This window comes from Podarcis vaucheri (genome assembly GCF_965113315.1).
Source record: "Podarcis vaucheri genome assembly, chromosome: 6".
Lineage (NCBI taxonomy): Eukaryota > Metazoa > Chordata > Lepidosauria > Squamata > Lacertidae > Podarcis > Podarcis vaucheri.
Genome location: NC_138764.1, coordinates 53844906 through 53860087, shown reverse-complemented (window position 1 = coordinate 53860087; position 15182 = coordinate 53844906). Strand labels below are relative to the sequence as shown.

The 15182-nt window shown below is 44.6% G+C and overlaps 2 protein-coding genes across 3 annotated transcripts; both read left to right on the top strand.

The window, feature by feature from the left end:
• Nucleotides 1-41: 41 nt before the first annotated feature.
• On the top strand, nucleotides 42-4979 carry UQCRH (ubiquinol-cytochrome c reductase hinge protein). Of its 2 annotated transcripts, XM_082228578.1 has the most exons (4): nucleotides 42-230; nucleotides 1806-1832; nucleotides 3504-3665; nucleotides 4713-4979. In XM_082228578.1, the coding sequence occupies exons 1-4, from the start codon at nucleotides 180-182 to the stop codon at nucleotides 4743-4745; spliced, it is 273 nt and encodes a 90-aa protein (XP_082084704.1). In that variant the 5' UTR covers nucleotides 42-179; the 3' UTR covers nucleotides 4746-4979. The 2 variants fall into 2 exon arrangements, with proteins under 2 accessions (XP_082084704.1, XP_082084705.1); XM_082228579.1 differs by lacking the exon at nucleotides 1806-1832.
• A 2333-nt stretch (nucleotides 4980-7312) lies between these two features.
• Nucleotides 7313-13025, top strand: NSUN4 (NOP2/Sun RNA methyltransferase 4). The gene is made up of 6 exons (XM_082228577.1): nucleotides 7313-7484; nucleotides 8404-8807; nucleotides 9596-9750; nucleotides 10479-10633; nucleotides 11610-11734; nucleotides 12345-13025. The coding sequence occupies exons 1-6, from the start codon at nucleotides 7353-7355 to the stop codon at nucleotides 12619-12621; spliced, it is 1248 nt and encodes a 415-aa protein (XP_082084703.1). The 5' UTR covers nucleotides 7313-7352; the 3' UTR covers nucleotides 12622-13025.
• The last annotated feature ends 2157 nt before the right edge of the window (nucleotides 13026-15182 follow it).

Genomic DNA, 15182 nt, shown 5'->3' with positions numbered 1-15182 from the left:
GTACGCCGGAGGACAACGCCGCCACCCCGCCCGCGTACGTCGAGAAAGGGAGCCATCTGAAGAAGGTCGTCGCCGTCGGAAAGCGCGCTGTGAGTGGGCGGGATTTCCGCCGAGGTTGCGGGTGACCCTTCGGCGTCCTTCTGGGGAAGCGGAGCCAGGCTTGAGGGAGATTTGCGGCGATGGGGTGGCAGGATGAGAAGGCGCTGGAGGGCCGGAGCGGGGACCCCGAGGTGAGCGCAGACCGGGAGCCGGCGAGGCGAAGCATCTTTGCTCTGGCCTCCGGGATGCGGGATGGTGTGCTTTCTCTCCCCCTCCTTCCAGCCTCCCCACCTCTGGGCCTCCCTCTCTTCCCTCCGGGTTTCTTTTCTTTTTCGTTTCTTCTCCTCACAGAGCGGCCGTTGGAGACCTGCTCATAGCTTAGGCTGCAGCCCTGAACGTACTTACCCGGGAGCAAGCGCCGCTGAACGCAATGGGACTTGCTTCCGAGTAGACGCTTATAGGCCTGCCCTGTCAATGGGCCTTCTTCCTTACACGGTCCGAGTGCCATAGCGGGTGGGGTAGAAACAGCCATGGGCGAGCTGCCTCCCTCGCCACCGGCTTCTGGGTTTTCCAGAGCTGACCCATGACTGGAGGCAGAATTCAGTCTTCGTTGTGTCTCCTGTCGACACTCCCCTGCTTTCTTCCTGATACTCGCAGGTTAATATCTCTCTCTCTCGTGCCAGAGGTCCTCTTTTTATTATTCCTCCCCCCCCCCATCCTTCCCTTCTCCGAGTCATTTTTCCTCCTCGCATCTTGCTTGTTCTCATTTATTTATATTTATTTGTCACCATCATAACAGATAGTGCCAAATATCTGTTCTCTGTTGCCAAAGGAAGCCCAGAATGGAGTACAGTGAAAATTAAAACTTAACAGGTTTTCTTTAAGGTCCTGACTTCCGTGTGTATATGTGCACACACACGTGTTCTGCTCTTCAAGTAAGAGATCAGCGGTTTCTACCCCTTCTTTTTAATAAGTAGTCTCTGCCAGAGGTTTGCTGTTTAATATATGTGTTCTGCCCAGTGCCTGAAATTAATATTCTGATTGCAATTATTAAGTATTATACAGCTGCTGTTCTTTTCAGCATTGCTACAGTTCATATCTTGAATTCCACTATAACTGTATTTGTATGCTTGTTGTGGCTGACTGTCCTTTATTTATCCTGTCCCATATTATGTTGCTTCACAGTATGTTCAGTATACTGCTGCCTCTGACTCTCCCATCAGCCTTTACCACATCCGTTTCTCAGTTTGTTCTACCCATATCTAAGAGGCTTTCTTAAATAAGACCCTCTGTGGCTTAGCCTTATTTCCATTCTACTTCTTGACACCCACCCTTGTCAGGATATCTCCAGTGCCTGAAGAGCTGGAGCATTTCCCATGAGTTTTGATCTGGTTCTAGTTAAGCCGTAATTTCCCCTCAGCATTGGGGGCCTATTTCCACAGCAATACTGTGGTCACTATACCTCTTGCCACCAAGTCCCTAACAGGTTAGAAAGATGCCTAGTGAAAGGTTTAAACTCCAGCCTGTTAAAATGTACATATACATTGGTTTTGAATATCAGTTTGAAGGGACCCTTTTAAATAAATATCTAGGAATAACAGACATTTTTGTTATAACAGACATATATGTGTGTTATGAAAGAGAAGTTGTACAGTACTACATAGCGGAAATGCAAATAAGTGGAATTGGTTTTGATATGGTTAAGTTATTATGGAAATATCATGACACTTACGAGTCTATTCTTATTTTCTTGCATCTCTGTCCAGGAGGAGGAGGAGGAAGAGGAGCTTGTGGTAGGTAAACTTTATTATAATGACAAAGGGGAAAGATTAATCCTTTGAGAGCAGCAGACTTCTTAAACCCTAGTCCATAAAAATGTCCTATTTGTATTTAGAAAACCAGGGAAAGGTACAAAAGTCTGGGGGTAGGGAAGTACAGGCATGCCTTGTTTTATTGAGCTTTGCTTTATTGCGTCTCACAGATACTGTTCCTTATGAGGACCTGGGTGCAGCTGCAGGCAGCCTGACCACTTCCAGGGGAAGGAAGCCCCCTGATGACCTTCTTCAGGCCACAGGAGTGGAGCTAGCTAGGGCTGGAACTGAGGTTTCCCCCCTCCTGCTCCTGCACTCAGGAGGGGCATGGCTTAATAGGCTACAGTATAGTGGAAACATGACTTTTATATACACTTGGGAAACAAATGGTTTTGTGTGACTCACTTTATTGCGATATTTGCTTTATTGTGGTGGTCTGGAACTGAACCTGCACTATCTCCAAGGTATGCCTGTACTTTGGTTCAGAACTGAAAGTGCATTAGTTAAGTTTTAATACATAGCTACTTTGCTGTAGAAAGGTTATTTGCATCACATTTTGCCATACAGAAAGTGCCATTCACATCCTGTCTGTCTTCAGGATCATAATGTTTAATAAGGGATACTTATAGTGACAAATAGTTTTGAATATCTCTGGAGTCCCACAACAGTTTCTGCATATGTATACTTACTGGCATAGGAGTACATATTGATTCTGGCAAACTTGGGTGTAGCTTGCTTGCTTTCCCAGCAGTATATAACTTTTACCTAGGCACTTATAAGTCACAAAATGATAAATCAATACACAAATTGTGTTTGTCAGGTGTGATACAAGTGCTGTTTCTTCTCCATATCTATTTTGAACCTTTTATATATTGAGATGTGGTGTAGTACTGCATCATAGGCTTTCCCTACTTTTAAATACTGCAGTTTAGGAGGATATTTTTCAAACACCCACAACTTGGTTTTGTATGTAAGTTAACCATAACATTTTCCCCACAGTCTAGCGCAAGAACGAAAGCCATCTGGATTAGAATCCATATACAGTGGTGCCTCGCAAGACGAAATTAATCCGTTCCGCGATTCTCTTCGTCTTGCGGTTTTTTCGTCTTGCGAAGCACGGCTATTAGCGGCTTAGTGGCTATTAACGGCTTAGCAGCTTTAAGAAAAAGGAAACAAACTCGCAAGGACTCGCAAGACGTTTCGTCTTGCGAAGCAAGCCCATAGGGAAATTCGTATTGCGGAACAACTCAAAAAACGGAAAACTCTTTCATCTTGCGCGTTTTTCGTCTTGCGAGGCATTCATCTTGTGAGGTACCACTGTACAGGTTCTGCACCTCAATTAAGTTAGGTTTGGTTCACATGCTCCTTATTTATAATCCTGTTGTGGCTCTTGGTTCTACCTTAGAAAAATGATTGCAATTACCTGACTGTAACACTAAAGTTGGAAGTGTAGAGGTAGAATATTTTGACAACAGGACTGTTAATGCCTGGCATTTTAGATCTCATCATTTGTATGCTTGTCATTATCATCTATCCAGGACAAATTATAGCAAGCTTTTATATTCTAGCTTGTGGTGGTAAAGTTGAACCTCTCTCTTAGCAATCGCTCATTTGCATTAACTGTGCCTATTTTATATCTTCCTTTTTGTCCAGGATCCTTTAACTACTCTAAGGGAGCATTGTGAACAGATTGAGAAATGTGTGAAAGCTCGGGAACGTTTAGAGGAGTGTAATGCTCGAGTGTCATCCAAGTCCCATACAGAGGAGAAGTGTACAGAGGAACTCTTTGACTTCTTGCATGCTAGAGACCATTGTGTAAGTTTGTCTCAGAGTAATTTCTAAGTGTGAACAGTATTTTGTGGCCAAATACCTTATTTCTCCAGTGTTGAGCCACAGACACTTTACTGAAAGTCAATATAGATTGAATAACTGAATTGAAGTACTTTTTGACATTTATCTTGTGGGTGTGGAATTACACTGTCAGCTTTATAAATTAGTTTTTTAGAAGTATTATTATTAATGATTTCATTTCTACACAGCTTTATATTTTAAAGGAAAAATCTCAAAAGCGGATTACACCGCATTAAAACATCAAATAAAACAATCCAGAATAAAACATTACTGAAGAAGGTCAAATATAAAGTATACATTCAAAGCAACATTACTAAGAGGAAACTAAGATGATTTTTTTTAATATTCTTTATTAAAAATATAAAGAATTATAAGGCAAAAGAAGAAAAACTAGAAAAAAGAAAACATAAACTTACAAGATTTTTATAACAATATCCTAAAATAGTATCTTAAAAAATTCAAAATAAAACATTACAAAGGAGTGTTGCGTAATAACGATGCAGAGGTTTGTGAAATATTGGCTTGTTGCTTCTAAAGTACATTTTTCTGTAACCAGCTTTCTTGATTGTAAGTAGGCAAGAATATATTGTGCAAGAATGCAGTTGGTTCCCAGAGGGAGCAAAACAGTAGCCCTCCTCAGGTGTTATACTGAATAAAACATGTGCTAGCTTTGCCCTCCATTCCATTTGATTGCCTGTGGGAGTTGAAAGATAAATTCCTGAAGTGTGGAGCCTTCTGCACTGTGTGCATTTTAGAACACTGGTTTTCCATGGTTCTGAAATGTGTGTGGAGTCTCGACAAGCACAGGAGGCTCCCTGTTTCAAAAGTTCACCCTCCCCAAATTGGTGGGAGATGGGAAAAGTTAAGGGACAGAGCTAGTACACTCATTCCAGCTTCCCCCATCACATATTTCTCTTGGGTATAATGCCTAAAGAAGGCTATTAGGACTAATGTATGTGTTGCTAAAGAAGCTCCTGTTAATTTAATTTGTTCATCTTTTGGTTTTTTCAGGTGGCTCATAAACTCTTCAGCAAATTGAAATAAATGTTAATATAAGCCTGTGTCGTCCTCATGCATAGCTGATGAAAACCTGAGTGTTCAGTTTGAGTAAACATGCAGCTCTGCACGTGTGATATGAAAGTGAATGCAACTAGCTCTGTGGTAATTCTGGGAGAATTTAAGAGTTGCCATCAGGATACATCTGTTATGTAGAAGATTTGTGGCTGCTTAACAAAGTGTTTCTGTAGACTTCTGATATTAAAGATATTTCCTGTCAAATGTGAAAATGTTTGCTTGTTATGACAGCCAAGACATCTTAGCATGCTCTGAAGTTAAACATAAAAAATTAGGCAATTTAGTAATGCACAAGATCCATTTTTTCATGACATTGAAAACTTTTAATTGCATATAGATCTTCAGAAAACAGCAACTAATATCCTTAATAGTAACCGTGAGGGAGAAACCAAAGAGGAAGTCAGAACACATTTATGTATAGGTGAAAGAAATATTGGAAAGGATGTAGGTGGTTAGGCAGGTTGTGTGTGGGGACAGTATGTGGTTTTAGGGTCCTAAACAATATAGTCCTGTGTGTGCTGCTGGCTACCTCCTCTTTCCACAATGTCCATTGCTTTCTCTCAATAATATGCATCTTCCTATTCCTTTATAGTAAGTGTGGGAGGTAGAATCCAAAATTTAGAAGAGATTACAGATTAGAAGAGATCATGTAGATATGTTTACATAATAATATGTGCGGAACCTTCCTTAGTGAGATATATTTTTAAATGGCATTCTGTCTACATTGTCACACATGTAACCTGGAAGCTTGTATGTAATCTTTCCCATGCTACACATGGTGCCTATATGGTGTATATCCCAGCTGTATTTGCAGCTGCCTAGTAGCTGTGTTTGCCTGTAAAGCTGGAGACATTCCTATACCAACATCAAACTTACATTGAACGAATCCTAGGAAGGAAAGAACTTCCCACTGTGGAAGATGAACACAGAATCAAATCAGCTGAGTTTGTACACTAGCTGCTTTTATTTCAAACAATTCTGATGACTGTGGTACCAAGTTTGCAACATGTTCAGGCAAGCTACTAAGGCTTATTTTGTCGTTTTGTACCATGGGCCCCCATTTTCCTTTCTTAACGTCAGAGCTACAGTCTCATCAGTGTCAGGCCTTTTCTTACGATCTGGTCAGGTTTCAGCCATATCTGAAGTAAGAGCACCTCTGAAGAGTCCTTGGCAACGCCACACGGACCTCTGGAATGGCAGGAGTGTGTGAGGGGAGGGAAGCTGATCAGAAGCCAGTTTAACAACCTAGTGTCTGCCTGACCTGCAGACATCTTGACACAAACTGGGAGAAACTTCAACCACTAATCTTTTGAATGTCAGACAACTGCTAAAAAGGATAGGTGTCCTAATTTGAGGTAACAATATCCTATGGAAAACCTCTAGGGTAGATTTCCACTTTGAGGACACAGATTCCTGAAGATGTGATTGTTTCATGTGAGAGACCAGTGAATTACCTTTTAATGGCAGATATGCAATGGTACCTCTGATTACAAACGCTTCATGTTACGAGCTCTGCTAACCCGGAAGTAGCTGCTCCTGGTTGCGAACTTTGCCCCAGGATGTGAACAGAAATCCTGTGCCTCCAGTGGGAGGCCCCATTAATAAAGCACGCCTCGGGATAAGAATGGTTTCAGCTTAAGAACAGAACTCTGGAACGAATTAAGTCCATAACCAGAGGTACCACTGTACTTTAGGACAGTCTTCCTCAACATTGGGTCCCCTCCAGATGGACTACATCCATCAGCCCTGGCTACTCAAGGACATACATCACCAGGGTGGCTTGCAGGGACTTTTAAAATCACACAGTAGGAGTTTGCTTTAAACTAAGGAAGAGTTGTTAAATGTCATAAACAAACTTGGGTTACCTTACATATCAATTCAGCACTGAAAATATCGATTCAGCTGATGAGTCAACATTCCATGTTTGTGACTGCTCTATTATGGGCACTATACACATCACACACAACTTCATGGTGTAGCCCCACAGTGCTAGCAAGCTGAAATTGGGAAGAAAAAAACGAGCTTCTCATTTGGTTTTCACATAATTGAAGAGCAGATGCAGACCCATGTGGTATGTCAGAAATGGAAAACTTGCGTCTCTAGGCTCTGTCACCCTAAACTTGCTGGACCACGGGCACCTGGCTGGTGCCAACCAGATGTTTTGGACTACAGCTCTCATCATCCTCTGCCCTTGGCCATGGTGTCTGGGCTGATGGGAGTTGCAGTGAAAGGCACCTCGTCGGCTACCTCTGCTGCAGACCTAGGCCACTGACCGTACGTCCAGCAGGCCTGGACCACAGGTCACCCATGCCTGTGCTAGAGGTAGCAAGACGTTGTAACCTGTGCCCGAAACGACCTGCTTGGAATGAAACCTCCGGCGGCACACGTCTCGGCAAAAGTGAATTCTCCGATACCTTTCGCGGTACATGCCTGGCGCAAATGCACGAGGCTCCGGCAACCCGGCGTCCACCGGAAAAGATGCCCCCCCCCCGCTTCGTCAGGCTGCTCTGCGACGCTTAGCAGAAGAGGAGGAGGAGCTTCTGCGTTGGCCGGCCTCATTGGCGCTGGAGCCGAGCGATGGCGGCTGCACGCACTGCAAGCGGGAAGGGGCTGCTGCTGCAGCTGCTGCGGAAAGAGGCGCCTTTGCCGACGATCCCGTCCTTCGCCTTCGTTCCCCGCCGGCACCGACACGCGCAGAAGAAGAAATGGGTGAGGCGCGAGGGGCCTCGACCCCGACCCACAGCTCCTGCGGCGCCCTCCCGTGCCCAGCCCAGTGAAGCCCCAAAGGACATCCCGCCCCGTGCCCTTCAGCGGGTCCCCGCTGCGTTGCCTCCTCCGCCCCCCGTGTTTTTATTACCCACCCCGCTCTCCGTCCAGTCCTCGGCACTTTGTCCCGGCTCTGCAATCCGGCCTCTCTCTCCCGCCTCGCTTGCCGTGGCCTCCGTTACGTGAAATTAAGTTAGCGTGTTTGCCTGGCCCTTTTAGAGAAGGCTTCTTGGTAGGAGCCCGTTCTCTGGATCAGGGTTTCCCAAACTTGGCACTCCAGCTGGTTTTGGACTGCAACTCCCATCATCCCTAGCTAGCAGGGCCAGTGGTGTAGGATGATGGGAATTGTAGTCCAAAACCCAAGTTTGAGAAACCCTGCTCTAGATAGGGATGTTGCACTCCAGCTGCCATTGGCCCCCAGCCTGCATTGTTCCTTGTGTTGTAGTTTTCCTTCTTCTGTTCCTCTCACACAGTTGTGACAGACAGCTTCGAGGCTGTTGCAAAATATGGCATTTCACCTGAACAAATACCTTAGTTTGTATGAGTTACTTTCAGGTACAGAATATGGACCTCCTGATGGTAGAATGCAAGGCCCTCCGTGGACCTCTTCTCACATAGAGTGTGTGTGCCCTTAAGAAGGGAGCTGTTCCCTACTGATGCTATCTCATGGGGATGTGGGTGGAGGACGTTGTATTGGTCAGTCCCTGATGTCAGGATTGGCCCTGGTCTTTGATTTCACTATACACTCATACATCCAAGCACTGTAGGGCCACATCATGGTAAAGAGGTGTGTGGTGCATATAATGCCCAAATATTACCAGCACTAATATTTTACCTGTTTCACATTTTCATCCGTGCAAAGGCATCCACCACTCCTCGCGTGCCCTGCACCAGACGGGCTCTGCGGGTCTTCGACATGACCTATGGTGTGCAGTTTGGCAGCCTCTGGCCCTCGATCCGCATCGGTCTTCTCTCGGAGCAAAAATATGGAGCTCTTATCAACAATTACTGTGATGCACAGAAGATCACCCAGGAACTGGAAGAAATGCAGGCAGCGGATTTCATCTGGGAATCTGGAAAAGCAGAGCAGGACCTGGATCCTGCAGCTGAGCAAGGTGCCAGTGAGCCTGAATCATGCTCAGAAACTCAGACTGAACCCTCTGAGCCCCAAGTGCAACCTCCTCATTCTCCTTTCATATCCATCAGTCCCAACATAAAATGTTACACATTCCCCAAAGGAGATATCAGCCTTTTTCATCCAGCCAGGTACATAGCTGATTTTGGGTGAGGAGGTTGGTGTTGGGGTACTCTTCAGCATGTGTAAGATAAAAATAATTGCATTGGGCAGAATCCAACTTAGCCCATGGATTTCTTCTTGAAATGTTCTCCTCCCCACTCCCCTAAATCTGTTCTGGGGTTCTCACAATCCTCCGGAGTAAATTTGGGGGAAGTGTCAGGACAGGACACATACAGAGGGGTGGGGATGGGGAGTCCTGTTACACAAGTGGAACTCCTTATTCTGATGGGCAGCAGTAGTTTAATACTGCCCATTACTTGCAAACTTCTAAAATACCCACTTGCGGCCAATGACAACAAGTGGATCTTTTGCCTCTCTTTCAGTTGTTAAGGTGCTCAGTTCTTGCTTCTTAACTTTTTTCACTTAGTAAAGCTGAGTGTAGGGACAGTCTTCTCTCCCATGAAAATATAGAATAGATGGAAGGGAAGCTAGGTGGTGTCAAAGCCCCTGGTATTATATTGTGCTCTTACTGGCAGAACCCCACCATGCACGGGTGCGTGAGCGTGAATGTTACATGCCTTATACTGAGTCAGACGTTGGCCAGTATTGCCTACACTGACTGGCAGCAGCTCTCCATCATTTGTCTTTCCCAGCTCTACCTAGAGATTCAAGCTGGAACTATTTGCATGCAGAATGTATGCTCCACAGTTGAGCTGCAGACCTTCCATTCTGCCAGTGCATTTTAAGTAGGAGTTAATTGGGGCTCAAATTTCCTGTGCCTGCCACGCTAAACTTCATCTGTTCCCTTTTTTTATAGACCAGACATAATAGGAGTTCTGGGCTATTATCTTCTGGATGCTGCATCCGTCTTGCCCGTCTTGGCTCTCAATGTGCAGCCTGGCAACCTGGTCCTTGACCTTTGCGCAGCACCAGGTGGAAAGATGCTGGCCCTTCTACAGACTGGATGTTGTCGTAAGTAGAATTCTTCTGCAGCAGGTGGTGCTCAAATGGTGTAGGCAGGACCAGTTAGTGAAAACTGTTTTTCCTATATCTGTCCGGAAAGAGTTGAAAGGATCAGATAGTCTGGTGTGATGCATCATGTTTGCTTCTGCTTGTGGTGCAGTGCAATTTTGATGACACAGGTTACTCTCCAGAAGGCCATCTCAGGGAAGGTAGCAGGACATTTTCTCCGGCCTCTTCCAGCTCCAACAACTCCTTCTCTCTTTGTAGAGCAGGGGTGGCCAGAGCGCCACATTCACCCTTGGCCAACTCTCCAGGCCTCACATGACAAGAGAGGGTGTGACCCATACTCTTGGGCACGCACACAGAGGGCACACACATATTCAAGGCACACACGATCCACGCCCACCCAGTACTGTGTCTGCATTAAACATAAAAGATAATTTCCTATTATATGTCAACATGGGATGACTCTCTCATTCCCCCAGCATCCTAAATGTCTATCTGGTGGCAGAGTATGGCAAGTTTTAAATTCTGACAAAAAATATATATGCTTTTTTGGTGTGTGTGTGTGTACACATACGCACATTCATACACTGCCAAAACTGTTGGGGTCTTCTTTTAAGGAGGTTGGCAACATATTCATCATTTCTCAGTCATGTGCAAATTTTGGTTTGTTGACTTGGAGCCTCCAAGAGTCTGTCTGCCCTTGGTGTATGCTGTTACTGTTCTTTCATTAGGACAGCTGGCTGCCAATGACCTCTCTGTTTCCCGCACTCGCCGGCTGCGTCAAATTCTCCATAGCTACCTTCCAGAAGAGCTCCGCGAGATAGTGAGGATTACATCGTGGGATGGAAGGAAGTGGGGTGACCTGGAGATGAATACTTACGATAGGGTAAGCATTGCTGTAGATAACATTACTGGGAGTAGTCCATTAGAAGAGCGCCAGCAGTTGCCTGCAGCTATTGAATGTATGATCTCTTCCATTCCCCCCCTCACTTGTACAGAGCGCAGATTGCTCCTTTAGAATATATTTGCACCTTGTGGGGGGGGATCGTGACAGTGGATGATACTGAACTTAGTCATATTGAGAGTGGACCCCCTGAAATCAATGGACTCGGAGTTAATACTTTGTTGAATATTATCTGGTTTGTCTATAGCCAAGACCTGTGCTTTCTGCCACATCTGATAACTCCTTTACTGGTAATGTATGTAACTTTGCTTCAGAGAGTCCAGCTGAAGTCCATTTCTATTGTAAACACCCAGCTAATTAAAAAATAATAATTTTAGTTATCAGAATGTGTAGTTCTGGGATACTTTGAATGTCATCTACCTATTTTTACTTCCCATCTTTCTTCTAAGGCAGGCATGGCCAAGCTTGGCCCTCTAGCTGTTTTGGGACTACAATTCCCATCATCCCTGACCACTGGTCCTGTTAGCTAGGGATGATGGGTGTTGTAGTCCCAAAACAGTTGGAGGGCCAAGTTGGGCCATGCCTGCTCTAAGGTGTTCAAGGTGGTGTATCTGGTTTCTCCTCACAACCCTGTGAGGGTAGACAGCAAGATGGTGACTAGAGCCTAAACTTGCCCAGGCAGTTTCATGATTGAGTGTGGATTTGAACCCGGGTTTCCTTTCGTTTTAGTCCAGCACTCTAACCACTACACCACAATGGCTGTATGAGTATTACATGCAAGAGGCTTAAGAACAGTTGCAGTTGTAAATGGCAGGAGATGGCCTCCAAGATATCATCCAGTAGTGCCTTAAGGAGTCTAATGAGAAGCTGTGTGATATGGGACAAGCTGTGTGGGAGGGCACAAACAGGTAAAAGTCCACCGAGTTTAATTGGGATATATGCCCTCTATCTCATGCAGGTGCTTGTGGATGTACCATGCACAAATGACCGTCACTCCGTCGTAGAAGAGGACAACAATATGTTCAATCCAATGAGAAAGGGGGAGCGTCAGATGTTGCCAATGCTCCAGGTGGAGCTGCTTGTGTAAGTGATCCTGACCTTATGTGATACATGTTAACTTTTGAGCTACACCAGGGTTTCACATTGTGGGCTTTATTAAATCATTCACAGCATTGCAAATGAGTCCACAAAACTCTACAAAAGTGCTTGTCTGCCTGCCATCCTGCCCACATACAAATGTGTAAGGCTCTTGTGGCTTAAAAGACAAAGGGTTGCTTTTAACTAAGTTTTACTTGGAGTAGACTCATTGAAATTCATTGCTATTATTGTCTTAGGCCCATTAATTTCAGCGGGTCTGCTCTGAGTAGGTTAATTAAATATAATTCAAAGGTTCCAACTTCAGTAATGCTTCCTTGCCTACTCTTCTGGAGGTGATTTGGTGACTAGAAAAATATTTCTTTAAAAACCTGGAGTTCTAGCCAAATTGGAACCCTTACTTTAATGTAATTATTCAGCAATCTCCTGATGCTAAGTTAGATTCTCCTAAGTCTATCCCAAAGTATGATGGTTGTTTTCAGCTGGAGCTCTTTTAAGCATTGTTGTGTAATTATTCTGTACATTGTCTTGTGAAGCTGATGTGCCTTGAGATGTGAATCTTTAAATAAATAAAAAGTTCTTTCTGTTCTTTTCCCAGGGCTGGGGTACTTGCTGCCAGGCCAGGGGGAGATGTCGTGTACTCAACGTGCTCCTTGTCTCAGCTCCAGAATGAGTACGTGGTTGAGAGAGCTGTGGAGCTACTAGCAATCCAACATGACATTAGCATCCAGGTTGAAGACTTGAGCTGTTTTCGAAAGCGGTTCCAGAACACATTTTCATTCTATCCTGACTGCAGACTTGGGGAACTCATCCTTCCCCATCTCACAGCTAACTTTGGACCCATGTATTTTTGCAAATTGCACAGATTGAATTAGAATGGGCATGGGACAGCACAAAAAGTGGCCTGGGATATTTCCAACTTCCCTTGGACACCTGTCTTTTTGAATAAAAACTATGATGCAGCTTGCAATAAAAACCAGCATTTTGCTTAATTGACCCCACACCTGTGTGCCATTAAAAAAAATGACCACATTACTCACTGTCTGTGGTTGCTACCAAACAAACTCTTCCCTCCACAGATAGGTGGAAGTCATGTGTACAAGCCTTTGATGTGTGCAACTATCATTGAATACCACCCATGATTTCTGCCATGTATATTGGCTGCATAGGAATTTTTTTTTTACATAAGCCCATATGCTGCAAGTGGAATGTAAACCACTCAAGAGATAGAAGAGTATGATCCCAAAAGCACAGAATAAAAATGTGCAAAAATTGTAAACTTTTTTCTGTTTGCATACACAAACTTCGCAGGAGGAGGAAGACTAGTGTGCACCTTGCAGAGTTCCTCTTGCATATTAGACATATGTTGTTGGAGTGTCCATTTTCTAAATGTTCGCTAAACCTTTCTGAGAACTGACTACCTGATCTAGACCCTGTGTTTGGGTGAAGATGCAAATACTTTCTTCCTGTCCATAATGACTTAATAGGCTGCTCAACCACCACTTAAGACCTTTGGAACCAATGGCTACTGCAGGAAAGAGGTTATATACATGATGTGATTGGAATCTTAGACATGGCTGCTTGAAACTGCCATCTGGTGGATGGCATAATATAATTGCACCATCAAATTTATTGCTTGTATTTTCAGAGGAAAGTCCTCCAGCCTCCCCAAGAGTTCAGGCTGGTGCTGTTCATACTAGAGAAGCTGGAAGAAGCAGTGCATTGCTGGCAGGCTTGCCCATGTATTTCTCAGCATGGGACTGGACTGGTTTGGACATAATTGAAGCATCGTGTGTGTGTGTGTGGGGGGGGGTTCTTAGCCAAGTTTTGTTTCAAAATTTAGCTGCTAGACAGGATAAGATTCCTGTTTTTTAATCTGTCCAGCCATCAGCCTGTTTTGTTATTTATGGGTCAGTGAGACGTAATAATTTTTCCTTGAAATAATTTTTCCATTCTTAACTATTATTATTTTGACCTGATCAAGGTGAGGGTGGATGTTGGTTGCTAGACAATGGAAGTGTGGCTCAAACCAGGAATACAGTGGTACCTCGGGTTAAGAACTTAATTTGTTCTGGAGGTTCGTTCGTAACTTGAAACTGTTCTTAACCTGAGGAGGTACCACTTTAGCTAATGGGGCCTTGCGCTGCCAGAGCACAATTTCTGTTCTCATCCTGAAGCAAAGTTCTTAACCCAAGGTACTATTTCTGGGTTAGCGGAGTTTGTAACCTGAAGCGTCTGTAACCCAAGGTACCACTGTATAACCTTTTGGTGGACATTTCTTAAAAAGGCTTGGTTACAAAGATAAAACAATGGTATATTAAAAGGTTAGTTCTAGTACACATTGTGCTTTTACAAACATATTACTTTGAACGTGTTTATGATGGAATCCAAGATATGTTGAAAACCAGAAAGTGGCAATCAGATGCCATGAAAAACGTGTAAAGTGGTTAATTAGCATGCTTTCAGCTTTCATGTATTCTTGGTGCATATCTTTTTGGCAGAATTCAGCACGCTACGTTTGGAAGTGTAGAGGGGCTGCATTATGTGTACACACAACCCAGTGGTTTCCAATTGGTAGTCTACAGATCCTAGGGGTCCGTTGCACCATCCACATAACAAAAGCTACCATAGAAATATATATTTTTTCAAAGTCCATGGCTTGGCTTTTGAAAAACGGGGTCCACAGTACTTAGCTGATCAGGAACTACTGCTATACACACCTGTAAAGTTCACTTCTCCACTGTACATCGTAGCAGTGGCGTAGCGTGGGTTGTCAGCACCCGGGGCAAGGCAAGTAATTTGCGCCCCCTAACCCGTGGATTTGCGCCCCCTAACCCTAACCCCCAGATGTTGCGCCCGATGCGGCCGGCCCCCCCCCTGCACCCCCCACGCTACACCACTGCATCGTAGACCATGGGTAGGCAAACTAAGGCCGGGGGGCTGGATCCAGCCCAATGGCCTTCTAAATCTGACCCCCAGACGGTCCTGGAATCAGCGTGTTTTTACAGGAGTACAATGTGTCCTTTTATTTAAAATGCATCTCTATGTTATTTGCAGGACCTGCTGTTTTTACATGAGTAGAATGTGTGCTTTTATTTATTATGCATCTCTGGATTATTTGTGGGGCATAGGAATTCGTTCATCCCCCCCCCCCCAAAAAAATATAGTCCTGCCCTCCCACAAGGTCTGAGGGACAGTGGACCCACCCCCTGCTGAAAAACCTTCCTGACCCCTGTCATACCTCTAGGATGCATAGGATGTCTACGTAGCTGGGGAAAGTTAGATGAGCAAAAGACTACGCTCATTCTCATGACCAGGGGAGGAGAAGAGGCTGGGGTTGCTGCACCTTTAACGTAGAAGGGAGAAAATCAGCTGCTGGGGCTTGTTACGCGAGTCACACCGGCTGACATCCCTCCTTCTTCCCAACTATTAAAGG

Excerpts from the sequence above, each read along its gene's own strand:
- NSUN4 (XM_082228577.1), top strand. The coding sequence starts at position 7,353 with ATGGCGGCTGCACGCACTGCAAGCGGGAAGGGGCTGCTGCTGCAGCTG. Across the intron at positions 7,485-8,403 it reads ACGCGCAGAAGAAGAAATGG|GCATCCACCACTCCTCGCGT; the intron begins GTGAGGCGCGAG and ends ATCCGTGCAAAG. Across the intron at positions 10,634-11,609 it reads AGATGAATACTTACGATAGG|GTGCTTGTGGATGTACCATG; the intron begins GTAAGCATTGCT and ends TATCTCATGCAG.
- UQCRH (XM_082228578.1), top strand. The coding sequence starts at position 180 with ATGGGGTGGCAGGATGAGAAGGCGCTGGAGGGCCGGAGCGGGGACCCC. Across the intron at positions 231-1,805 it reads GCCGGAGCGGGGACCCCGAG|GAGGAGGAGGAGGAAGAGGA; the intron begins GTGAGCGCAGAC and ends ATCTCTGTCCAG. Across the intron at positions 3,666-4,712 it reads TGCATGCTAGAGACCATTGT|GTGGCTCATAAACTCTTCAG; the intron begins GTAAGTTTGTCT and ends TGGTTTTTTCAG.